We start from the raw sequence: 27,266 nt of genomic DNA, 5'->3' as shown, positions 1-27,266 counted from the left end.
TGAAGTGGCCAAACTATTTTTTATTTGAAAGTAGCATAAACATCTAAGTTGAGCTAAGCCGTGAGCTAAGCTGTCTTGGAAAGTGGAAAGGATAGTTCCGCTGTCCCTAAACTTTGTCAGGGAAGCAGATGGGGAGTGCCAACCCCAGAAAGAAGAATGAGTTTAGTGTAACGTCCCAACTGCCGTCGAGTTAGAACAGCTCACCAAGGAGATTTAAACTGGTCCATCTCCCTAGAAGGTAGAAAAGTTAATTATGACTTCATTCTTTTTTTGTTTTGTTTTTGCTTTCTTCTCTCCTCCCCTCCCCGCCCCACCCCACCTTCGTCCTGATTATTCCTACCGGGTATTAGTTACCTATTGAATATTTTCAATACTTTTCTGTTTCAGAGCTTTAATCTGTCACTTACCTGTTTTTAGGTTATAAGAGATGAGGCTTCAATTTATTTTGTACCATTTATTATTATTTTTGAAAATGTTTGTTTATTTTTGAGACAGAGAGAGAGAGAGAGAGAGAGAGAGAGAGAGAGCATGAGCGGGGGAGGGGCAGAGAGAGAGGGAGACACAGAATCCGAAGCATGCTCCAGGCTCCAAGCTGTCAGCACAGAGCCCGACGCGGGGCTCGAACCCATGAACCGTGAGATCATGACCTGAGCCAAAGTTGGACGCTCAACTGACTGAGCCACCCAGGCTCCCCTGCATTGTTTAAAAAAATTTTTTTGATAAGAGGTGCAGAGAGCTTCAGTGAGTATCCAAAGCCACAACAAAGAAATAGAGGAGCCTGGATTTGAACCCAGGCAGGTTGATCCCAGAGACTGTGCCCCTTTCCTTGAAGCTGCACTGCCTCACCAATTTTCATACCTTAGTAAAGAACAATCAGTACAATGGCCTGAGCCTTCTGGCCGTTGATGTCGATGCATATTTATCACCCTGTGTTAGACTCAGCAACCTTAGGAAATAGGTTTAAAAACCGCATTTTGCAGACAAAGAAACAGTTGCGTGCAGCTGACTTTGCCAAGACTGTGCAGCTGGCATTCAACCCCGATCTCATAGCTTGTATTTAAGGCACGCTTCCATCTATTACCTCATTTAAGGACTGTGCCAGGCTCAGAAATCTCTCAATAAATACTTTCTGCTTGAACGGATGGATCTGCACGCTTTCCGTAAAAGCTCGGCAAGAGGCAGTTGGGGTAACTAAGACTTGAGAAGTTAGGAAGCTTGCTGGGGTCACTCAGCTAGGAGGTTGTGGAACTAGGCCGTGAGCCCAAGTCCCCCCACAGTGGGACGCTGCAGGGGATGCTGACCAGCTGTACCAGAGGCAAACTGCCAGCAAGAAAGGAATCCTCAGCAGACTGATCGTTAAAAAATGCAGCTCTCGTGTGCACTGAAATATCTGGTAGTGAAGGTTCTTCATGCCTGCAAATGACTTTCCAGTGGTTCAGAAAGAGAGAGCAAGCAAATATGAACAGTTTGTGGATCTAGGTGAAATTATACAGGTGTTCATTTTACTGTCCCTTTAAATTTTATGTACAGTTGAAGTTTTTCAAATAAAAAGTTGGAGAAGAAGGAAGGGAAAGGAAGGGAAGGGAAGGAAGGGAGGAAGGAAGGAAAGAAGGAAGGAAGAGAGAAAGAAGGAAGGAAGGAAGAAGGAATAGAGGAAGGGAGGGGGGAAGGAAGGAAGGAAGGAAAGAAGGAAGGAAGAGGGAAGGAAGGAAGGAAGGAAGAAGGAATAGAGGAAGGGAGGGAGGGAGGAAGGAAGGAAGGAAGGAAGAGGGAAGGAAGGAAGGAAGAAGGAATAGAGGAAGGGAAGGGGGAAGGAAGGAAGGAAGGAAAGAAGGAAGGAAGAGGGAAGGAAGGAAGGAAGGAAGAAGGAATAGAGGAAGGGAGGAAGGAAGGAAGGAAGGAAGGGAGGGAGGGAGGGAGAAAGAAGGAAGGAAGGGAGGGAGGGAGGCGTATTCAGGAGGTGTATATTCACCTTCTGATTCTCCGATTCACATGCACTGACAACTATGGAGTCCATCTACTGTCTTTTGACTATCAAGTGATTTACTTGTTAAAATTGTTAAAATATAGTGTTTGTACAGATGACACTCACTGAAAAAAGTCAATGTACTGGCACCTATGGACATATTTTTTAAATTTATAGATAATCCTCAAATTTAATAAACTATTTTCTATTTAAAGGGCAGCTATATTTCTAATAAATCTTGCAATGAAAATTTGCTTCCTAATTAAATATATGATTCTCTTCTGTGTCAGAAAAGGAAATAATGAAAGTGTTTGAAATGAGATGATTTAGCAAGCATGAATTCATTTTGGATGACCCATAAGATTTAGATGCTCAATAGTCTTAACTTCTATCATAAGAATCATTTTGATGGATTACTCACTGGTAGTTTTCTTTTCTTCTCATTTGTGTTTAAAGACCAAAAAATTTAAATACAACATGATAGAACTGAAAATTTACAGAACAAAAGACCCAATACTCAGTGAAATTTATTTGTAATACATGCATTTTACAGTTAATTTTGGGGACCTTTTTATTTATATTTTGTATATTTTAAAATTTATGATTGTTAAACCTTTTTTTTGAATAATATAAGCTAGAAGGAAGGAAATAAGTTATTTCCTTCTTACCCATCATTTAATATTTGGGTTGGATTTCCTCTAGGTTTCTTTTCAATTCATAGTGTTTTTTTCTTATTTACATGGTTGTTTATTTGTATACTTTTTTTTATCTAGCTTTTCTTATTTTTATTTTTTTTAAAGATTTTAGTTTTAAGTAATCTCTATACCCAGTGTGGGGCTTGAACCCACAATTCTTTAAGATCAAGAGTCACATGCCCTTCCAAACCAGCCAGGTGCCTCTGTATCTTGCTCTTTTTAAATAACACTATCTCATAAGCATTTTCAGTATTATTACAGTTTTAAAATCTTTTTCAGGGAGGGTGAATAAAAACAATAATGAAGAAACTCTGAGAGGATATAGAAGAAATCAGGTAGAGACTGAGAGGAACTGGGTAGGTAGAAGACAGGGCAGGCTTTCCAACTGAATACCGCTGTATGTTTCTGACACACAGACTTAATTTTTGACCTGTGTACGTATAATGCTTGTTAGAAATTTGAAGAAAATTATTGGAAACATTTAAAATTTGGGCATAACTGGGGCGTCTGGCTGGCTTAGTCAGTTAAGCGTCAGACTCTTGTTTTCGGTTCAGGTCATGATCTCACAGTCTGTGAGATCTCTTTGCCCCTCCCCCACATGCATGTTCTGTCTCTCTCTTGAAATAAATAAATACACTTAAAAAAAAAGAATAAAATAAAATTTGGACATAATGTTGTATTAAATAGATAGGTCACAGTTTATATTTATTTACATAGTTCCTCAATTATGGGACTCTCAAGTTCTGTTTAATTTTTCCTCATATGTCAGTTTGTGTTTTTAAATAATTCTGTGTGTGTTTGAACAATTGCCTGATCTGGTTTGGTCACTAGTTGAAATAATCACAGTCTTGCAGGCCATACGTTTATTTTTACTTTTTATATTGTTGATAATTTATAATCATACTTGGAGACTAAATCCTCAGTGATTTCCTTTTTTTCCCGCCCTGCGTGAGAACCACTTCTCTCTTCTATATCAGAAATCTCATCCAGTGTTAGGTTTTGCATTGGTATGTTCTGTTCTTTTCCGGGGAAAAGAAAATGCCCTGACATGTGTTCCATGTATTTCTTGGCAACTTCCATCCACTGTCTAGATCTATTTAGGGAATAGTGAGAACGTTTTGGGCCAGACCATGACATGTTATTGACAATACATGTGTATGACAAATGCCCACTTCCTGGGGGTCTTCGTATAAATAATAATAAACATTATTGTAAACTTCTACATGTATTTAGAGTCCTCTGCCTCCAGGATTGTGGTCAACTGGGTCTGAGACTGAGAATTTTGGTCCACGTCAGCCTGGGTCAGCCACACAGTGTTACCACTCCCCTGAGCTGGTAGAGAGGGCTGCCTGGCCTTTCCAGCCTGGTTTTCTGCAGCTACTGCTGTCTCCACCCTCTCCCCATTAGTGCTGGTGGCCTACCCTGGCCTCCCGAGCATGCCAAGGAGAAAGGACCAGGACCTCAACTCACCCCACAACAGCTGCAACACTGGCAGTCTCCGCACAGGGTCCCCAGGAGGCCGTTGACCACCTGGATGGCACAGAGAAGCATCTGGACTCCGCCTATGACCAGCAGGATGGAGAAGAGGGTCAGATGCCAGGGAACCACATCGGCAGGCTGCCGGCACTTGCTCCATAACGCCTCATCATTGAGGTAATCCCTGTCCAAAATATGGAGGAGAAAGGAGACATTTGTAAAACATATGCAATACGTTGGGCTACAAAGACACCATAATGATTTTTCTTTTGCAATACTTTCCATCCCAAACATAAGCTCCATAAGAGAAATGTCCCATAATGGAGCACCTGGGTGGCTCAGTTGGTTGAGCATCTGATTCTTGATTTGGCTCAGGTCATGATCCCAGGGTCATTGGATCAAGCCCCACATTGGGCTCTGAGCTGAGCGTGGAGCCTGCTTATGATTCTCTCTCTCCCTCTGCCCCTCTCCCCCATTCACACACACACTCTATCTCTATTAAATTTAAAAAGAGAAAAAAGAAAAAAAAAGGAGACCTATCCCATAATAATAATTTTAAAAACAACACCTAACATTTTTATTAAACATATACTATGTGCCAGACTCTGCTCTAAATTTTGTGCACATATCAACTCATTTTTTTCCGCATAGAAGCCTTATGAGAACCTTCTCATAGAAACCTAATGAGGAACCTTCCATTTCACAAATAAGGACATTGAGGCACAGAGAGGTTAAGTGGCTTACCCCTAGGTTGCATAGGTACTAAGTGACAGAGTGATTTTTGTGAGGGGACCAAAAGGATGGGTAAATCCAGTATCTATGAGGGGACTGGGAAAATGAAGATACCCTGGGAGTAGACTCTTACAAATGTTCATGGCCATTATCCTGCCAGTTGTTGTTAGGGACCATTTGGGCTTTTGACAAAATTATCTGTCAAGTCTAGTGGCCTTGTAAAGTACAGTCATGTCAAAGGGACACTTAAAGGGAAGAGCTTAATGTTTGAAGGCCTAATTCTAGCCAAATTGCGAATTTTGCTCAACTGTATTTTTGTTAACATGTAGGGATTCCGCATGCAAAAAGATTTAATTAACTAAAAGGAAGAAATAATCTGCTGCCTTAACACATAGTTTATAAAATTTTGAAACAGGAGAAACTGCAATATTTTATAAAAATATATATATTAGGAGTTTACTACAATATAAAGGGCATTGTGTCTTGAAGGAGAAATGGGAAACCTATTGTCTTTCAGACAAAAACAAGAGTAAAAGTGGATAAATGCTGTGGATTACTATAATTTTTTCTCACATTCTTAGAGCCACAAATTGGTCTCTACCTCTGCCTTTATGTATCCTCTATCCTTTCAAGGACTCAATGGGAAACTCCTTCTGGCTACTAAATTAACATCTACTCCTGTTTCTGACAAATTCTCCAGTGCATCAGTGCTCATTTTAAATACATTCCATATTAAGATTTTCAAAAATCTTTGGAATGATGGCAGATACCCTGGAGTTGAATAGAGCACAAGGAATAAAGGAAAGAAGGAGCATTTTGCTCTTGATTTAAAAGTAAAACACTGCATTGTTTGGAGCATTGATTCACTTTTCCATAGCTGCTCATTAACTGCGTGACTTGTGTACTTATCTGTAAAGTGGGAATAATATCATTAAATTGTAGGGTTGTTGTGACAATTACCTGAACTAACACTAGTGACGTGCTTAGGACAGTGCCTAACATATAGTAAGTGCTCAGTAAATGCTAGTATTTTTATTATTTTACTTAACCTGAGCAGTGTGGTCTAAAGGAAAGAGCCTGGTATTTTGGATTGAGTTGAACCTGGGTTTGAATCCAAGCATTCATCTTACTCTCTGTGTATTCCTCATACAAGTTACTTCCCCCCACCCCCATAGCATCAGTTCTTCATCTATAAAATGGGCTGAGAACAACCTCACAAATGTGAAGATTCACAAAGATCATGTACTGTATGTTATGTACCGTTGTGGAAAACTTCCTTTTATTAATTACTTGTAAACACTCAACTTTCTGTTCTGCATTTTTCGATGTAGTCCTGTCTATCTTTACAGTTTTCAAACTTGACTATAGAAAGTCGTGAAGACACAATATTTTCCAGGCACATTTTATAAAGAAAGGATTCTAAGATGAAGCAATTGGCAATCCTGAGTTTTTTCCCCTCTGCAAGAGTTTGTGCAGAGATGGGATGACAGCACCTCCCGGTGGCGAAATTGGTGCAATGCTCACGGGGGAGCCTTGGAAGTAAGGGTGGAGTTTGGGCACCTGGAGAAAGAAATCCTCTCAGTTCCACCCACCTCATCCCCCACAAACCACCATAAATACGCATTCCAGACCCTTCTTCTCTCCTCTCAGATTCTCAGGGCCTGAGGCTCCCCGAGATGTTGGCAATGATTGTTGTGGCCAACTCCCCAACCCCACGAGACAGTGGGCCCTAATTTTTTGTGGAGAAAATCATGTTTCCACATTCTGTGAAGCAAGGAGAGCTGAGGCAGTTTAAATCCACTTGACTGGAGTTTTAAAGCATCCCATTATTGTGAAGGGTATTTCCATCTGAGCTGTAGTAATCCCGCCATATCCGTATAGAAAGCCATGGGTTTCATGAGACTCACCTCTTGAAAGCAACAGAGGCAGCTGACGGAAAGAAGAGGGGCTCCCGAATGCTTTGCCTGGCCCACTCTGCCTGGCTTGTTCTGGGGTCACATCCCCTGGGACAAACTCCCCGATCCTCCTCCTGCCCTCAGCTGACGTTGGTAGCCCTTCTGTGCCTCCCAGCTTTCTGTGTTTCCTCTGGAAGAGCACCTAGGACCCTGTGCTATCATCGTCTGTCCATTTTCCTGTTTTTCTTTTCAGGGCTGTATGCCCATGTGGACAGAGATCGTGTCTCCTAACACCGTCCCCAGTTCCAGCACAGGGAGTGATCGATAAATAACGGCAACTGTCACGTACTGGTCCTGCCCACGTGCTTTACATCATCTTTCTGAATCCCACAAGGAGGTGTTCTTTTACTTGAATGAGGCCTTGCATAGAGTATAGCCTCCACAAAACACTCACGGAACGAATGAACATATACACTCAGATTAAGAGGTTGAGGCGAGTGAACGGAAGTGCCTGGATGTGGTCTTCGGTCTGTCTGACTCTGCAGCTAATGTTCTTAATCATTACACGAACTCCCTATGTTGAGTGATTATATCCCTTCGGTATATTTGAAATATGACTTATTTATTACATTTGATTTATACAACATATTTATAATAGCTTGTCAATTAAGGTTACCTGTACCATGATAAAGGGAATAGTCTCTTTGAGCCTTCATGTGACTGGATGAAAAGATAGGAATTAAATCACAAAATCATTATGAAAGCATAATGTTTCAGAAAGCTCTAATGCGTAATCTGTTCATGGTAATGAGTTATATTCACAAAAATGAATAATAAGGCTGAACGTTTAGCAAACAGCATGTGGCAGTAATTGTGCCAAAGGCTTTCTGTGCATCGCGTTCTTTCATTCTTGCCTGAATCTGTGACGTAGAGCATGCTGTTACCCCATCTGACAGAGGAAGAGCTGAGAGGTCAATGCACTGCCCAGGATGACCCCACTGGTATGTGGCAGGGGTGTGACTGGTCCCTAAGTCCAGTCAGGCGAAGAGCAAAGCTGCTTGACATCCATGAGTGTTTCGTGCTTCCTGAAAGCTGGAAAGCCCGGGGGGCAAGCCCGCATCCCCCTGTCAGTGTGGCTTTCAGCTCTAGGGAATGTGTTCAAGAGCAGCTTATGGGGTTCCTTGCTGATGAGCAATCTCTGAAGTACAAATGCAGATGGTCTAAACTGAAAGTCCAGGCAGAACATTTATTGTACTCACTTCTGTGTTTTGGTGTGAAAGAGCTCGCCACACCTCACCTTCCCCAGGGAGCAGGCAGGGTTACAGCCAGACGGGGGAGTGCTGTGCTTGGCCGTGTCCCTTGTCCCTCCCCCACTGCTATCGTCCTTGGCCTTTCCTCTGGTTCTCCCTTCTGTGGCTGTCCCCATGCCTTGTGCCAGCTGCTTCCCTTTCAGCAGCTCAGGGTCAAGGTAGAGGTAGCCAATTGTCTTAGAAAGGAAGACCTTGGATGGGAGGAGGTCCTACTTCAAAGGAAGGCAAGAGGGTGTATCTCAAAATGTCCTAGGTTTCTTTTTCCTTCTAGGAGGCCTCTTTAGTATGGTTCTCATGACAGAGAAAGTTAACTGTCTTTGCTCTTTTAACAAGATTGCCAACAAACATTTCTGAGGGAAAAACAAACAAACAAACCAACCCAACCCGGGCTATGTCCTATGGCATTGAGGAGCCCTGAATTTTGTGCCCCAAGCTGGAAATCTTGGAGTCCAACTCAATAACCTGCCTCCTATTTCCTCACACCTAATCCTGATGATTCCATCTCAGATCTCTGAAATCTGTGTCCTTTGGAGCCAAATTCCACTGCCTTGCTGGTGATAACCTTATCAGGATTATTACTCCAATCTCCGACTTTTGTCTCTTCTTACCGAGCATGTCTTCATCCTCCACATCACTGACATCACAATCGTCCTAGAAATCCCAGGTGGCGGTGGCATGTCCTGCTTGAAGTCCTCTGCTGGTCCCTGAGGTCCCAAAGTTCTGGCCTACCTGTCAACCACGTCCCCAGGTGGTGTCCCCTTCTGTTCCTCTCCCCCACATTCACCCCGAGCTTCAGGCTTGCAGTGAACAGACATTCTCTGAGCATGTTGGGCCTTTTCATGGTTGTCTCAAGTCCTCCTCTTCTCTCTGCCTGAAATATGCTTCTCCTCCCTATCTGGAAGGCACACCTTTGCTCATGTCCCCAAACCAGCCCATGTCACCTCCTCAGAGAAGTTTCCCTTGCACTCCTCCATTTCGTCCCTTTCTGCATTGTGAGGGTGTGACCTGTGTTGTCGCTCTAACTAGCCCTGCACTCACTGGGGCAGGGGCCACATCCATCCTTGTCTGCTTCATGTTTTGGACAGGCTTCAGCACAAAGTAGGGTACTGGCCAAGTGTGTGTTTGCTTTTTCAAATGCTCCTTCTGCTAATTACTAGCTGTGGAGCCCTGGGCAAATTAATCTTTCTGAATTTCATTTTTCTACTGCAGGGATAAGAATTCTCAGTTTTATTAAGAAGATTAAGTGAGATAATGTGTGCAGAAACATTTAGCCCCTAAACACTGAGAAGGAGAAGGAGGAGGAGGAATAGTAGGAGGAAGAAAGGGAAAAGAAAGAGAAAGAGAGAGGCGGGGGGAGGGGGGAAAGAAAGGAAAGAAATAAAAAAGAAGGAATGAGAAAGAAAGAAAGAAAGAGAGAAAGGAAGGGAGAAAGAAAAGAAAAGAAAAGAAGCAGTGGTAGTGGCTGCCACTGCCATTTGGTAATAAGGAAAGAGTGACAACTGTTCTAGGTCCTTATCTTCAGGCTCATACAAGTGATTAATACTTGCTCCTCACTAGTAACTGTGCATGTGTTAGATTTGTAGCTACAACAACCACGTCAGTGTTTATGCACTGGGATCCCGTGGATAAGAAGAGTCCACGGAAGCAGAGACCCTGAGCTATGCTACACAGAATCTATAATCGACACAAAAAGTAGAGAGTGCAAATCAATATCACTTGTGTTCTAGAAAAGCCATTGTGACTTAGACTCAGAAAAATTGGATCTGAGCTTCAGTCATTAGGAAACAGCATTTATGGGGTGCCTGGGTGGCTCAGTCGGTTGAGTGTCCATCTTTGGCCCAGGTCATGATCTCTCAGTTCGTGAGTTTCAGCCCCGCAGTGGGTTCTCGGTTGTCAGCACAGAGCCCACTTTGGATCCTCTGTCCCCCTCTCTCTCCGCCCTTCCCCTGCTAGTTCTCTCTCTCTCAAAATAAATAAACAGAAGGAAGGAAGGAAGGAAGGAAGGAAGGAAGGAAGGAAGGAAGGAAGGAAGGAAGGAAGGAAGGAAAGAAGGAAGGAAAAGAAAGAAAAGAAAGAAAGAAAGAAAGAAAGAAAGAAAGAAAGAAAGAAAAAGAAAAGAAAGAAACAGAAAGAAAGAAAAGAAAAGAAAAGAAAGAAAGAAAGAAAGAAAGAAAGAAAGAAAGAAAGAAAGAAAGAAAGAAAGAAAGAAAGAAAGAAAGAAAGAAGGAAAGAAAATGAAAGACCATTTCATTTCTTTGGGCAAGTCACTTGTCCTCTCTGGGCCTCAGCTATCTTCCCTCTGAAGGAGAGTTAATAATCCCACAAGTTTTCTGTCAGGATCAAGTGAAACATGTGGGTGAAAGCACTTTGTTAACGGAAAAATACCAAGCCACCGAGGTTCGATTACTGTTATAAAAATTCATGCTGAGCCCCTGCAGTCCGAGGGAAAGGTTGGAGCTGCTGTGGGAGATAAGGTCATAAAGGAATGTGAGTTCTTGCCTGAGAAGATAGGACACAGGATGTAGGAGACAATGGAATGCTGACAGGAGACTGCCAGGTGGCAGAGAGGATGCCATGTGACACATTCCACCTAGATCCCCCCCCTCCTGAGAGCCTTATCCTGTGCCAATCTTGGCATATTTCACGCCTTGTACAGAGAGAGGACTTGCACCTTCTGTGTGATTAAATTCCAAAGTCAGGGCGTGAGGAGAAAAAAACAAAACCAAACCACAAATAGTCAAAATCACTCTTAAATAGCCTATCGATCACCTGGAAAGCGTAGGCTACATGGTTTTGTAATAAACCCCTACACAGCGATATTTGATCCCATGATAGTTTGAAGCCACTATGCAGATATGGTGGCACTCAAACCTCTCTCCTGTCAAAGAATCATCAAAGCCTTACCATGAACAGAGGAGGGTGGAGAATTCTGAAATGTGCCTGCTTGCCTGCAAAGTTTATTCTGTTCTGTTTGTACTGTTAAACCTCTCTGATCTGATACAAGTTAATGAATGGGTTGGTTGTTGTGAGAAGATCCGGTACCATTTGTGAAAGCATCTATCACGGAGTAATGTGCAGTAAAGGGCTATGATGTGCATGAAAACTTGCTTCACCAGAAGGACAGAGGACTTTGAAAAGTTGTTTCCTGTCCTTCCCCCACGCTGGCATTTCCTGTAGTGGCCCACAGACCAGCTGTCACTCTCCTGACCTTGGGCATGGATCCCATTCCATCCCAAGCAGGGAGCGGGGGAGGGTGCCAGGGAGGGTGTTAGGGTCTAATGCTATTGTACTGCCTTCGGGCGTTACTGGGCAAGTGTGTTTCTTTTCTCCGTCCTTTGTTTTGGACATAGATTCATTCTAATTGATTTTGAGTTCGTCAAGGGTAGTAGCATTCACATAACAGTAAATACAAAAGCGTGTTTAATACTGCGCTTCTGTTGTTGATGGAAATAATAGGAGAAGGGTCCTTAGAAGGAGACATAATCTGTAGTTTCATAAACTCTCAGGGGAAGAACCTCAGGAAATGGATCTGGTGTCTGATTTCTATGCGTAGGCTAACCCCACGGCAGCGGGGCCCCAGCAGTCCTCTGCAAGGTAAGGGGGCACAGTACAACCATTGCCTTTGGGAATCCCTGCATGTGATGTTTAGAGGCCTGTACTCCTGTTTAACTTTATTTTTTTTTTAATTTTTTTTAATGTTTATTTATTTTTGAGACAGAGACAGAGCATGAATGGGGGAGGGTCAGAGAGGGAGGGAGACACAGAAGCAGAAACAGGCTCCAGGCTCCTAGCTGTCAGCACAGAGCCTGACGCGGGGCTCAAACCCACGGACCACGAGATCACGACCTGAGCCGAAGTCGGACACTTAACCGACTGAGCCGCCCAGGCGCCCCCTCCTGTTTAACTTTAGAAGGAGGGATGATACTTTACACGAAACTCTTGTGAGCTGTATCATAACAGAACCAGTACCCTCTGTCTCCTCATCTAAAGCCTGCTTTTGAAGTTCTTTAGACTCTCATTGTAAATGAACATGTAGAGTTAATAAATTGTCCTACAGATTTCTTTAGGCACGGTCCCATCGTCCAGTGTAGGGGCACCTCACAACCACATTTCCTGACCACCTAGATGTGTCAGTCACTGTGCCAGGTGGTAATGAGCAAAGCAGAAATGGTCCAAGCCCTCCTGGAGGTCAGAGGCTGGTGCAGCACTGTCTCATAGACCGTCTGTGACAGTGGTAATGTCCTGTATCGGTGAGGGTCAATGCAGTTGCAACTAGACACATGTGGCTGCTGATACTTGAAATACTGATAGTGTGATTGAGGAATTTTAACTTTATTTCATTTGAATGAATTTAAGTTTGAACAGCTACATATGGCTATTGTCTACTGTGGTGCACGGTATAGTCTATGGGCAGAAGGGTGTGTAGTCTAAAGACACTAGAACTCAAGGGCGCCTGGGTGGCTTAGCCGGTTAAGTGTCTGACTTCAGCTCAGGTCATGATCTCACGATTCGTGAGTTCGAGCCCACATTGGGCTCTGTGGAGCCTGGAACCAGCTTTAAATTCTGTGTTTGCCCCTCTCCAGATCATGTTCTATCTCCCTCAAAAATAAACAAACTTTAAAGAAATTTTTTTTTTTTTTAAAGATACTAGAACTCAAAAGTTGGAAGGTAGGAGTTTGAGCCCTGCCTCTGCCCTTAACCAGCTGTGCGACTTTGAGCAAGCCAAAATTATTAAGCCTGCCTTGGCAGGGTATAACTACTGCTTGCGGTTGTTGTGGGGATTAAATTATAAATTTGTTGTGGGGGGGGGGGACGTTCTTTATCAGCTACAGAGTTCCATGACAACATGCAGTGTTATTTTAACCAGTTCTATTAAGTCTCGTGAAGAATCTACAATATTCTCAATGTCATTTTCCATAAATTTGCGCCTGAAAAGATAGTCTACTCATAGACAATCTAGGGAGCCTTTGAGCCCTGTTAGTGAGTAATCATTCTCGTTTTCTCTGATAAGATTTTCAATGGGAGCCACCACTTTCTGTTAATTAATATTATTCGTTGCCTCATGTCGCTGCTCATAAATGTCGGGGTGTCAGTAATGACACTGCAAATCTCCTTCTCTCAGGCCAGCTGAAGCACCCCCTCTTGGTTATTTCTCCTGGTGTCTGTCAAAAGAGCAATTAAAAGGGCCCCTGGGTGGCTCAACTGGTTAAGCGTCCAGCTTTGGCTCAGGTCATGATCTCATGGTTCGTGGGTTCGAGCCCCGCATCGGGCTCTGTGCTAACAGCTCAGAGCCTAGAGCCTGCTTCTGATTCTGTGTCTCTCTCTTTGCCTCTTCCCTTCTCACACTCTGTCCCTCTGTGTCTCTCAAAAATAAATAATCATTAAAAAAAAAAAAAAAGAAAGATCAATTAGAGTGAGATCTGGGGCAAGCTCACTCCACCCCCTCTCCAGCTCTGCTTCAGAGGAGCAACATGCCTGACACTAGTCAAATGAAGGTGACAGGACCTATGCAGGGTCTCCCTTGGGCCATTTACCTGCCTTGTGGGGACACGTGGACATCACAGGGTGCACCTTACCCATCGTGGAAGGGGTAGCCCCACGTGCTATTGTCCATGAGACATTTAGGACCCCTGTTGATTGAGATGGCTGAGATGACAAATGAGTATCCAGCACCCAAGAATCCAATCACAGCAAATATTGTGGAGGTGAACATCTGAAAGAGAAGGAGAGAGATAGACGGGTTCTTAAGGTGTTCCAGAGGTTACCCCCAGCACACCTAACCAACCAGTCTGTCGTTGAGCATAGTGTCTCCAGGGAAGTTATGGGGTAAGAGCCAGTCTTCACAGTAGGTGGGACCTGTGGTGTCTCCTAGAATGAATTTTGGTATCTTTTTTCCCCTTCTTCCCCCCATTCCCATATCTTTCTTTACCTACTCATTGATGATTGAAGTGCTAGTTATGGTTGATACCTTTGAACCATGGTTTTTAACCTTGTTAAGAATAGAATCTCCTCCTGATCTTTCTCTTTCTCAGGACTAATATGAAAGGCTGTCTATTACAGAATCAAAGAATCTTAGAATTGGAAGTGATCTTAAAAGTCTTCTGGTCTGGGGTGCCTAGTTGGCATGAGATGGGCATGATAAGGCCTGCCTACAAGGTCTGTTGTGAAAGGTAGACATGACAACTTAAGTTAAATGTCAGGTACTCCCCTTCTCCCTTCTGTGTATTACTAACAATCTTATCACAGAATATAGTTGGCCAGGGGGCGGGGCAGGGATGGGTTTGGGGTGGAGAGGACCTGATAGTGCCTGGACAATTGGAATCTATGTAATAATGGAGTTCCACTTTAGCTGGTATTTGTTTTCATATCATATGTGAATGTATTTTTGGTGCAACTATCCAAGACTGACCTCTGCCCCATGTGCCTTATAAAGTCTTATCTGACTTCCTATGTCAAACTAACCATCCTCTCTTTCATCTCTTACCCCAGTACCCTGGACTATATAAACTTTTCTCATGGCACAGTGCCCACAAGACATTTATGCATAGCTTTTTATGTCCGTCTTCCCCAACCGGAACATAAGCTCCTTGCCGTCATGGACAATGAGTTATTTGAAGATAGGTAGGACATTGCTTTACCCTGGCCATCATGTATTTGGTTTTTCTTCTTCCCACCTTTTCAAAGGCACCAAATAACTACTTGTTGGATGTTTTCAAAGACTATGGTTTCATGTTACTCATTATTTGAAATTTTCCCTTTGAGTTTTGTGTCTAGGGTAGCCAAAATCCATTCTCACCATTAGTAACATTACTGAACATAATCTAGGTAAGAAGTAAATGAAAATTTTGTTCAATTTATCAAGTTAGAACAGGCCATCTCTTTTCCAAAGGATATCTAGGTGAACAATTTTGGAGATTTCTGGATTATATGAAGTTAAATAGGCTTCACTCCTGTTTTACTTCTAAAAATCTTTGTGATACACTGAAGTCAGTGAACCTCCAAGAAGGGGATATACTATGTATGCTGGAATATAAGCAAAATTATTAGCTCCCAAGTTATCACTGATAAGTGAGGAAATTGCCTCAGAGTTGAGTCCTTATTTTGTCTATCAGACAATAGGGCACTTTCTCAAATACTTTATTTTGAACAACCAAGTACCGCATGGGGGAAGACATTGGTCAGAAACAACCCAAGTAATGTTAGCTGAGAGAATTGTATAAAAATTTTTTTCTGGGGGAGAGAAAAACAATTTTCTTTTTCTGAACACTGATGTATTAGTTATTCTAGGAAAGTTGGCCTCACAATTTCTAGTTCTGAATGTTACAGTTAACAAACCTTTTAAAGGGCATTCTAAATGAGCATACGTAGTGTTGACAGTTGTGGGGATCGTTAACATACACCTGAAAGAGAGGTGTTCAAATACTGTCTTTGTCTGACGTGAATTGCTATTGGTGACTGAGTGAAATTTCCCCTGACCAGCATCATACATGGCTACAAAAATGTTGTATCCAAACTTAAATGGAAGGGAAGATGTGCTGTGGGAAACTCTTGATGGCTCAAAAGGTATCTTTAGTAGTAGCAAAGACCTGGTGTCAAAAAAGCAATAATACATTTAAAAATAAATGAGTGGGGGAAAGACTTATTTCAAAATCAATGTATTAAAATTTTATAGAATGTGATTAAAGTATGTGCCCATCATTCAAAGTTTGTATATTAATGTCAGTCAAAGAGCTTAAAAATTTTTTTTAATGTTTATTTACTTAGAGAGAGAGAGAGAGAGAGAGAGAGAGAGAGAGTGAGAGCCTGAGCGGGAGAGGAACAGAGAGAGAGGGGGACACAGAATCTGAAGCAGGCTCCAGGCTCTGAGCTGTCAGCAGGGCTTGAGCCCACGAACTGTGTGATCATGATCTGAGCTGAAGTCAGATACTCAACCAACTGAGCCACCCAGGCACCCCTCAAAGAGCTTTTTAAAAAACTTCTTTATGGGAAAATAAAAGATGGTTTGATATTCAGTTTAGCCTTATATTTGGGTGTAGATGGTGATTTGCAGAGTTTCCTGGTCTCATTGGAACCTATAACTTTTTTTCTGTGAGTTCTTATAAGAACACCTTTTGGAAAATGCTGCTTCAATTCTTAGTGACAGTTTATCTGCCTAGTTCTCTGTCTCTGGGCCACCACCATGTTCCAACAAAATTGCTGGTCAGTTACACACAGCTGATGTAACTCTAGGAATGGCCAGAACATTCTAGTACAGCAATTAAAAACATGCTCAGGGCAGTTTCTTCTCATGTTACCTTTTTTCATTTCAGAGTGAGGCTCTGAAAGGTCTGAAAACATTTGTTGACAGTGCAGTTCTTTGTGATGGATTGGGTTGTCTCAATGAAAAGCAGATTCTGTGAAGAAAAGGTCTCTTAAAGGTATCTTAAAACTGGTTAAAAGTCTTCAAAAGCCAGGATTTCCACTAAATCAATGGTTAAATACACTTATAATTAATTTTTGTACAAAAGATCCCAAAAACCATTTAATGCAATCATCTCGCCTTTTAGCTAATAAAAATAGCTCCATTCAGTGAGAACCTTAGATGCCTTATCTCATTTAATCCAGGGTTGAACTAAAACAACCCAGGGTTTCAACATCTGCTGATGAGTAGTGAGAAGAGAAGTCTGACTCGCTATTCCTGCTGTGTGAGCTGAGTAAAGGATTTTAGATAGCACTCCTGGAACATTTTAGCAGGCAAATATTTAAAGATGCAGAAAGTGAGTACAAATGCACACGTTCTTCATGTTAGGCAAATCTGAGTAAATGAAAAACCAGGTTAGTAAAAAATATCAGTTAGATGGTATTTCTCTTTGCAAGCAGTCTCCATCGTAAGCACCTCTATACCAGTACTGTCCAGTGAATTGTAATGAGAGCCACATATGTAATTTAACACTTTCCAGTAACTACCATTTAAAAACTAAAAACAAAAACAAACCAAGACAAACAAAAAAACCACCAGTGAGAATAATGTTAATAATATGTTCTCTTTAACTCAACATATTCAAAAACTATTATTTCAACATATAATCAATATGAAAATTACTAATGAGATACTTTACAGTTTTTGTAGTAATTCTGTGAAATCTGGTGTGTATTTTATACGTATGCTATACCTTAATTTAGATCAGCCACATTCCACTGCTCAATAACCCCATGTGAACAATGGCTGTCCTATATTGGACAGTATAGTCTAGAATATTTGAAAAATTGATCTTTGGTAGCAAGAGTTTAAAAGACGTATGGATATAGTGTGCACTGAATTTATGATTATGGGTACTCTTAGGGAGGAGGGAAATATGATAGAAGAGAGGAGCACAGTGACTCCCAACTGAATCAATAATATTTTACTTCTTGATAAAACTATCTGAAGAAAATGCAGCATCAGGTTACAACCTCAGAAATCTACTGGTGGCATGGTCTGATTTTGTATCCAAATTTGAAACACTTCCCGTTAAAATAAAGAAACAACCCAAACTGATTTTTCATCACTTTTCCAAAACGGATGAACCATATGAAGCAAGGTATACTTTTTTTTTAACTTTAAAAAAAAATAAAAAAATTTTAAAGTCTGTTTATTTTGAGGGAGAGGGAGAGACAGAGAGCGAGCATGAGTGGGGGAGGGGCAGAGAGGGAGAGAGAGAATTCCAAGCAGGCTCCTGCACCATCAACACAGAGTCCAATTCGAGGCTTGAACTCACGAACTGTGAGATCATGACCTGAGCTGAAATCAGGAGTCGGATGCTTAACTGACTTAGCACCCAGGTGCCCCAAAGCAGGGTATACTTTATGTCCCTTTGCTTTAAGTAATTTCGCATTCAGAAGTCTTTAAAAAATTATCAAACTCACTACTCAGAGATATTATCAGTCTTTTTTTTTTTTTTTTAATTTTTTTTTCAACGTTTTTTATTTATTTTTGGGACAGAGAGAGACAGAGCATGAACGGGGGAGGGGCAGAGAGAGAGGGAGACACAGAATCAGAAACAGGCTCCAGGCTCCGAGCCATCGGCCCAGAGCCCGACGCGGGGCTCGAACTCACGGACCGCGAGATCGTGACCTGGCTGAAGTCGGACGCTTAACCGACTGCGCCACCCAGGCGCCCCGAGATATTATCAGTCTTAAAACCACTAACTTTTAGTTATGTTAAAGATAACTATATCATGGGTTTCATGGTAAAAAAAGTTTCATATTAAAAGAAAAGTTATTGAGCTCAAGTTGAATACACGAGGGTAGACATTCTAAATTGTTGTTAAAGTAAACAGGCATGGTGGGGGTACTTGGGTGGCTCAGTTGGTTAAATGTTGGTTGGACTCTTGATCTTTGATCTGAGCTCAGGTCATGATCTCATGGTCGCAAGATCTAGCCCAGCCCTGTGTTTGGCTCTGTGCTAAGTTTGGAGCCTGCCTGGGATTCTCTCTCTCCCTCTCTTGCCCCCACTTGCTCAAGCACGTGTGGTCTCTCTCTTTCACTCAAAATAAATAAATAAACATTTAAAAAAAAATAGGCAAAAGGCCTGGAAATATCTATGGAAGGAGACACAAAATTGGGAACAGAGGTATCCTCTAGAGAGAGGAGTTGCCAGACTTTTGAGTCAGGAATGTGAGACTCCCTTTGTAGGTTTTGTACTATGCCGATGCTTTCCCTAGTCAAAATGAATAAATAGTAAAGAGAGGCACCACTGTGCAGTGGTCAAGGGTGTGGGTTACAGACATATTGATTTGGGTCTGAGTCTTGGTTCTCTCCTTTATGACCTTGGGAAGTTAGTCTTTCTAAGACCTCCATTTCCTCTTTCATAAGATAAGGCTCAAAAATAAGTACTTGCTCAGGGAGATCATTATGAAAGATAGGCTAATTGATAGTAAATAGGAAATCAAAAGTACACATCTCCACAGGATCAGATAACCTCCAAGTGGGGTAGGCTATTAGATAATGCCCAGTACTTCACTGATAGGATACCTAGAAATCTTTTTTGTCCTACTTCTCTTTTTTTAAAGTTTATTTATTTATTTTTTGACAGAGGGAGAGAGAGAGAGAGAGAGCGTGCACACGTGGGAGCATAAGTGTGGGAGGGGCACAGAGAGAGAGGGAGACACAGAATCCGAAGCAGGCTCCAGGCTCTGAGCTGTCAGCACATAGCCTGACACGGGGCTCGAATTCAGGAACTGTGAGATCATGACCTGAGTCAAAGTTGGATGGTCAATCGACTGAGCCACCCAGGCGCCCCTCTTTTGCCTACTTCTGAGTTTTGGATTATTTCCTATGCCATTAATAAGCACTTGATAAATGTCATTATTATATTGTAATGTTTTTATTATCATATCCTGACACACTTTACTTTCCACAAATACTGAGAGCATCACGCTTGGCAGAAAAATAACAGGCCAACTCTCAGAACGCACGTTCTGTTCACATTGTTAAAGAAATGTGTTTAAGTATATGCTGTAAACACTTCCCTTGAAAAAGAAGATAAACATGCCCTATGATGAAATGCCCTCGAATTCACCATCTGTCAGCTTTAAAACCTTCCTCTCCGGCAGGCTCTGGAGGCAGAGGACATGGGATTGGACCCCAGCTCTGCTGCTGCCCATGGTGTGTTCTTGGCCAGTTGTGTACCTAGGTTGGCTGAACCCGATGGAGGAACCACTGGGGCCTGGGAAGGGAAGAGGAAAATGGGTGGCTTGGGGACATAGCATTTAGAGACTTGAGTAGTAGCAACGTGTTGCGGAAACATCACTGATGGGCGTGAAGGTTCCTCCTTAACAATTATTCTGAGATATATAGAGATGACCTGATGTATTTTTTCCCCTTTAGGATGTAAACGTTCTGTGTTTTCTGCTTCATCACACTTGGGAAGTGGGGGAGGGCTGGCGGGGTGGAGTGTGATGAACAGAAACTTAACTTGAACGCACCTCTGTTTCCTTAGTTATAAAACAGGGGGTTTAATGCCAAACTCAAAGAGTTAGTGTGAGAATTGAATCTGATAAAGTATAGAAATCACCTGAAATCCCTCCTGAGCATTCATTTGCTTCTCTCATTCAACAACCATTTGTGTCCTCACTACCCAGCCACCTGCTGCTCCTCTCCCTTCCTGGGCACACGGATGCTTGCAACATCTTCCCCCATCCTTGTAGCGTTCTTATGAAGGGACATGTGTGCATTATCTCTTTAACAGCAGAGGATTTTGAAGCATAAAAAACATTTAGTTTTTTATTTCTTCTTTCAAGATATTCTTCATATTTTATTTCTTCTTTCAAGATGATCTATTATTTCAAAAGAACTGTCTTTTTTTTTACAATTTTTTAAATGTTTATTTATTTTTGAGAGAGAGAAAGACAGAGCGTGAGTGGGGAAAGGGCAGAGAGAGAGGGAGACACAGAATCGGAAGCAGGCTCCAGGCTCTGACCGGTCAGCACAGAGCCCGACGCGGGGTTTGAACCCATGAGCTGTGAAATCATGACCTGAGCCGAAGTTGGCCGGTCAACAGACTGAGCCACCCAGTCGCCCCAAAAGAACTGTCTTTCTTAAATTCCCCTCACACTGGCTGTCACACCAAGGAATGCAGAGGTAAAAGAGTCAGTGCTTTTGGCCTCAGGAAATGTTCCCTTCAGAAGTGCTCACACAGGAGGTGTCCCTAGGGGGCACTGGTGAGCCAGGCACTGCAGAAGTGCTGACTCCACATTGAATCGACTAATTTCATAAGTGATCAAGATCCTCCTTGGAGACATGTCAGTCAACCATCTGGCCCTGCCTGTGGGTGGGGTGGGCCTTTATCTACCTGATATGCGTTGAGGATGCTGAAATGTTGGCCTGCCCCTAATATCTCCTTTATCAATCTACCCTTCAGTCCCATTATTAGATACTCCTTTGAGTCAAGGCCAAGGTCTTCAAAAGGCTGTTATCTTTTTTTTTTTTTTTAACATTTATTTATTTTTGAGACAGAGAGAGACAGAGCATGAATGGGGGAGGGTCAGAGAGAGAGGGAGACACAGAATCTGAAACAGACTCCAGGCTCTGAGCTGTCAGCACAGAGCCCGATGAGGGGCTTGAACTCACCGACCGCGAGATCATGACCTGAGCCAAAGTCGGACGCTTAACCGACTGAGCCACCCAGGCATACCCAAAAGGCTGTTATTAAAGCACAGACTTAACATGAATGAGTGGATAAAATTAAAAGAGATCCTAGGGACTCTGAGAGATCTTTTTTTTTTTTTTTTTTTTTTAAAGGATTAGTGTGCCGGAGACCCTGATCAGCCACAGATAAAGTGCTGGGAGGCCACTGAGAACCTCTTGTAGGGGAGGAAGGGGGTGGAGACCCAAAAGTAAATCCCCCATCTGAGTTTTCAGAGCCCACCTCAGAAGCCACCTTCCTCTCATAGTTTTTGCCCTAGGGCTCACTTTTCTCAACTTAATTTATTAAAAAAAATTTTTTTTAATATTTATTTATTCTTGAAAGACAAAGATACAGAGTGCAAGTGGGGGGGGAGGGGTAGAGAGAGAGGGAGACGCAGAATCCGAAGCAGGCTGCAGGCTCTGAGCTGTCAGCACAGAGCCCAAAAAGGAGCTTGAACTCACGAACTATGAGATCATGACCCGAGCCAAAGTCAGAGGCTTAGCCGATTGAATTAAGCCACAGCTTAATTTATTTAAAAGAGTGCAGCCCCCAAGTCTGGGCTTCAAGTTTGCTCGGCCTCAGAGGAGAGCTGGCCTCCATTTTCTAGTTTCACCATGAAATATTGGTTAGGTGATCTCAAGATTTTTTCCAGCTCATTGTCTTGCTTTATCTCTACAACCACCATATCCTGCTTCTACTATCTATTGATTATCCTGGTTTTACAGCCAGGGAAGGGGAAGAGAATGATGCAGTGACTTCTGAAAAGTATTCCAGAAAGACTTTAGCAAGGAAGAGAGGACAGAGAGGCCAGGAAACAAATGAGAGCAAGACTGTGGAAACAGCGACAGGATTTAGCCCCATAGCCCTTGGCCTAATTTGTTTCCATCTCATAGGACTTTGTACCTAGCTGGATTTCTTTTTTTTTTTTTTTTTTTTTTAACATTTATTTTTGAGACAGAGAGAGAGCATGAACAGGGGAGGGTCAGGGAAAGAGGGAGACACAGAATCTGAAACAGGCTCCAGGCTCTGAGCTGTCAGCACCTAGCCCGACACGGGGCTCGAACCCACGGACCGCGAGATCATGACCTGAGCCGAAGTCAGACGCTTAACCGACTGAGCCACCCAGGCGCCCCTATACCTAGCTGGATTTCTTAAACAGTGTTCCGCAGAAGCCTAGTGTCCCTTAAACGTCTGGCGGGGAATGCTGTGAGCCTTTGGAAAAATAATTTGAATCTTCAGCATTATAGTACTAATCCAAGTATGCTGCAGCCTTTTTCTTTTTGTCTGACAAAATGTTTTAGATTCCTTTCTTTAAAAATGATTATTGCTTGGTGCTCCAGAGCCTGAGAACATGAAGGAAACAGAGCTCTGAAACAGAGGCATGAACTCAAGAACCCTTGGAGGACCCTATAGGAAACACTCCGCCATGCCCACTGTAGGCCATCATTGTGTCAAAATGCAGGCCCACAAGTATCAGGTTCATTCATCTTTTTATTTTTTGAAAAAGAAGTAGGATATCTAAATACTTCCGTAGTATCTCTATTTTCAAAAGCTGGCAACTGATTAAGAACCAAAACAAAAGAAAAAAAAAAGAAAAGGAAAGGAATTTTGCTGGCCACCTAGAGGGTGGCTGTCCCTGCATCCCTGGTCCAAGGTGGCTGTGGTGGGTTGTCTTGGTTGACAGTCTGGCAGAGCTGGTCCTTTGCTGAGCACTGCCCTTGTGGACTATCGGCCAGTCATTTGGAGGAGTCATCCTCAACCCACACCAAGGGCAGATCCTTCGTGGGTGGGGGAGTCGGTTGGGGAGCTCAGACAGACAACCTGAATTGGGCAGACCAAATGTTTCAGGTTTTATTAATGCAACTGTGCTTGTAAAAATATGACTTTTCTCCCTTTCTTTTGGACTTCGCTTAAGTCTATTTAAAAAACAAGGTTCGCACAATACTTTGAATATTATTTCACTTTTCACTGTGGTTATATATAAACCTAAAAACAAAAAGTAAACAAACAAAACCCTTGTTTTGATACTGGGTAATCTTCAGCCTTCTACTCAATATCAGAGAATGAGCTGTTAGGTTTCTAAGCAATGACTCTTTTTTAATTTTCATCCAGTTTCTTAATTGCCAGTTCTTTTTCAAATTCTCATCTTCAGCTTATTCTCCAAAAATCCACAAGGTATAACAGGATTACATTCAAAGGGCAAATGAGTTACATAATTCTTCATTTCCCTTATAATTAATTATATAAAAACATACATGTGTAAAACACATGTTATACAACTATATCAAATAAATCATGGTTAATTTTTACATCTCTTTGTAAATGATGATTTTAAATGTTATAATAATCAATGCCAAAAAAAAATGATCCGTGCTTACTTGGGACTCATGATGGTGTTTAGAAGGTAAGAACATTCTTTTTGAATGATCTTTGCACGCAGAAAACCGTAACTGTATGCACAGTATACCAGCCTCAGCCCTTCATATGTGCTCAGTGGATATTTTTTGATTAAATAAAAGAGCAAATAATAATGGGGAAGAAATGTTAGAAAAGATTCTATTTGGGAACAGATGGCTATACCTTTTCCTTTAAGAAGTTAAGTTAAGCTTGAGTAATTCATCATTTGGGGTTCATGAGCCTGTTAGAAGGACAGTTGAACTTCAGGGGGACAACGAGGGCAGGAACCGTCCTGACTCATCAGCCAGCCAGTAATTCCAGTTTGACCTTCTTTGTTTTTGCCATATCAGTGTACCCGTGCTCTTAATATTTTTCTTTAAGACAACTCTCTGTTGCATTCATTTATATCACCACTAGGAGTGAAGAGCTAGAAACATTAGCAAAGACAGTGCAGTAGTTTCGAACTTTTAGTTCTTGTTGCTTGTGTTCCTGGAGCCTGAAACTTATTCCCCCTTTGTTTTTTGCTTTTTTTAAAGTTTGTTTATCTTGAGAGAAAGAGGAAGTGTGCATGAGAGAGAGTGGGGGAGGGGCAGGGAGAGAGAATCTCAAGCAGGCTCTGCGCTGACAGCGCAGAGCCTGATGTGGGGCTAGATATCACGAACTGTGAGATCATGACCTGAGCCGAAGTCAAGAGTCAGACACTTAACTGACTGAGCCACCCAGGCGCCCGTTTGTTCTCCCTTTGTTAAAAAGGGGGATTATGAGGGTTTGGGATGGCAAAGACCTCTTTCCAATCAAAATTGAATATTCTCTTGATAAAATCAAAAGGACTGAAGGAGAATTGACAGGGAATAACTTTCTATGCTATTGAAAGATACAGCCCACCTGACTGCCAGCAGAGCCTGTCCCATACTTGGGAAACTCTGATCTAGTTCAACATCTTCATTGTACAGATGAGCAAAGGGAGGCAGAGGGCAGTACAGTGACTCGTCCAGGTGCAGGGATGGGACCCAACCCCACTTCCCAGGCTGGAGTGGTGATGCCTCATCTCTCTAGCTCACCTACTGAAAGATGCTTGACTGCACGAAACAAGAAAGGAAACAGAAGTCCTGAGTCAACAACGTCTGGGTGGAAGTGGGGAAGTACTGGGCACTGAGGCAGTGAAACTGGCAGCAGTGTAGATGGGGAATTTAGAGGGCTGTTGGGGAGGGGCTGTTATCAGCTCTTATGTTGCCCCAACTCCCTTTACAGATGAGACAATGCAGGCCAGAGAAGGGAAAAGACTTGCCCATGGTCTCAGGCCTCTCAGTGGCAGAGGGGAGACTTACAGCCCCCATTCCTGCCTTCCATGCCTGCCATTCTTTTTTTTTTTTATAAGTCTATTCATTTATTTTGGGGGGGGGGGGTGGTGCAGAGAGAGGGAGAGAAAGAATCCCAAGCACTCTCCACATTGTCAGCATGGAGCCTGTCTCAGGGCTTGATCCCATGAACTGTGAGATCATGACCTGAGCCGAAACCAAGAGTCAGATACCTAACTGACTGAGCCACCCAGGCACCTGCATTCTTTATATGGCCCCGCTCCAGTTATCTAGCTGTGACATCCCTGCCTCTTTACAAAATCTAAAATGATACTCGTATCCTATAAGTATCGGGGCTTTTTAGTGTTTAAAATTGCATTATTATTGTTATTTTGCACCAGCAAGAAATCCATATTTAGGTATGTGCCAGCTGCCTCCAGAGTCCTGCCTGGGGCTGGTGATTCATCCCCATCCCCACCATGCCAAGCACAAGAAGACAGTGCACCCTGGACTCATTCTGGCAGCCGCCTTCTGGGTTAACTTACCGCGAATCGCTTCCCACAGCTCTCGTTGCCGCAGCATCCACAGCAGTCATTGTTCTTCAGGCCCAAGAACACCAGCGCAGGGAAAATCATCTGTCAGCAAGAGAAGCACCTCAGACTGGGTCTGACACGAGAAATGGGAGCCTGTGCCTGCCTGGCTGTGAGTGGAGCTATGTCCGTGATGCGGGACTCAGGGACTAAAAGGGTATGGCAAGAACTTACAGAGCATGGCTGGTGCAGTAGATGGAGTATTAACTGAGTATTACTGAGTGTCTAGTTTCCATGAGGCCTAATTGCAGCTTCAGTGAGGCAAGACTTCAGGACCTGACGCCCTGAGTTTCCATTTACATGGTAGGTTAGGATAGCGATAAGAAACTTGTCTGCAGTCGTTATGAAAAGTGAGTCTAGTCTCTCTCTCTTTCTCTCTCTCTCTCTCTCTAAATTGGAGGTTCCCATCCTCTACTGGAAACAAGGGGTAAATGTATCATTAGTGAATGAGTGGAAGAGGAATCCACAAACACCTGCTTCTTTTGGTGGTTTTCAGTCAATCAGTTTGCCAGAAAGTGTGTGTTTACAACCCCCAGCACTATCTTGTTAGCATATAGAAATCAGCCTGGGCGGCTCAGGTCATGATCTCGCGGTTCATGAGTTTGAGCCCTGCGTCTGGCTCTGTGCTGACAGCTCAGAGCCTGGAACCTGCTTCGGATTCTGTGTCTCCCTCTCTCTCTGCCCCTCCCCCACTCGTGCTCTGTTTCTGTCTCTCAAAACTAAATAAACATTGAAAAAAAAATTTTTTTTAAATATAGAAATTTGGCAGCCCTCAGTCTTGTTCGTGGAATTCGATTGACCCATGAGAACTGCCAGCCCAATCTTGGGAATTCATTACTTATTAAATTTAGTGGACACGCTCTCGTCAGGTCCTAATGGAGAAGGGAAATCATTAAGACACTGACTTTTCATCATGCAATGCTTGGGCGTTTGTTAGCAATGAAATATCTTCTTGTTCAAAAGTACCCAATTTTAAAAGGATTCGACAGAACTCTCTGGGGGGATTTTAAGGCTTCCCTACTCACCAAGACCCCGCTTCCTAATATTCCTCCGAAAAACCAGACCTCTTCAGAAAGGTGGTCGTTATTGTCTATCACTTTTCCTCCAGGGAAGAATAACAGGATGTTAGCCAGGAAGCCAAACAAGGCGAGGGGGATGAGGGTGCCCCCCAGGCACTTGGCGCAGCCCCCTGTGCACATATTGGGGAAGCACAATACAGGTCTGCGATACAAGGCTCTTCAGCGCTGCCTTCACGGGGTCTCTTCAAAGTTATCAGCCAGAGCGTCCTTGTAAATGTCCCCAGTTCAATCCGTGTTTTGGAGCTGAGAGCCAAATCAGCCTGTGAGCTGTGTCCTTGGAGTTGCTTCTGCTTCTCAGATGTAGCACACCCTTGATGACGATGGACATTTATATATTCTCCCTGACCTGAAGTCCTTTTTTTTTTTCCTGCACTCCATAAATGAGATTATGCGCAGAGCAATAATTTTGCCATGGAGACCAATAACCTCTGTTAATAATCCACCAACACAGGCAAGACACTCACATTGTTGCAATCGAACACAGGGCTGGAACAAACAGCATTTAGAATTTGTGCACCTTTAATCTGTCAATGTCACTACCCAGATAAGGAAATATTTCCCCCAGGCTCTTCGTAATCACTGTATAATTGAGTTGCATCCTAAAATCATGTCTCACAAGTACTTAGTGGTCTACAGTGTGTGTCTTTTTGTTTCCACTGAAAGCCTGGAATGCAAAAGAAT

The 27,266-nt window shown here is 42.8% G+C and overlaps 1 protein-coding gene across 1 annotated transcript; it reads right to left on the bottom strand.

Annotated features, from left to right (window-relative positions):
- TM4SF4 (transmembrane 4 L six family member 4) lies at window positions 1-26,987 on the bottom strand. Its single transcript, XM_058730190.1, has 5 exons — window positions 26,532-26,987; window positions 25,462-25,551; window positions 13,651-13,787; window positions 4,132-4,321; window positions 1-231 (listed from the first exon to the last, which is right to left on the bottom strand). The coding sequence occupies exons 1-5, from the start codon at window positions 26,703-26,705 to the stop codon at window positions 214-216; spliced, it is 609 nt and encodes a 202-aa protein (XP_058586173.1). The 5' UTR covers window positions 26,706-26,987; the 3' UTR covers window positions 1-213.
- Between the last annotated feature and the right edge of the window lie 279 nt (window positions 26,988-27,266).

Source organism: Neofelis nebulosa, chromosome 5 (genome assembly GCF_028018385.1).
Source record: "Neofelis nebulosa isolate mNeoNeb1 chromosome 5, mNeoNeb1.pri, whole genome shotgun sequence".
Taxonomy (NCBI): Eukaryota; Metazoa; Chordata; class Mammalia; order Carnivora; family Felidae; genus Neofelis; species Neofelis nebulosa.
This window is presented reverse-complemented; position numbering and strand designations above follow the sequence as displayed.

Excerpts from the sequence above, each read along its gene's own strand:
- TM4SF4 (XM_058730190.1), bottom strand. The coding sequence starts at position 26,705 with ATGTGCACAGGGGGCTGCGCCAAGTGCCTGGGGGGCACCCTCATCCCC. Across the intron at positions 13,788-25,461 it reads GCTGTGGGAAGCGATTCGCG|ATGTTCACCTCCACAATATT; the intron begins GTAAGTTAACCC and ends CTTCTCTTTCAG. Across the intron at positions 4,322-13,650 it reads GGCTACCCCTTCCACGATGG|GGATTACCTCAATGATGAGG; the intron begins GTAAGGTGCACC and ends TATTTTGGACAG.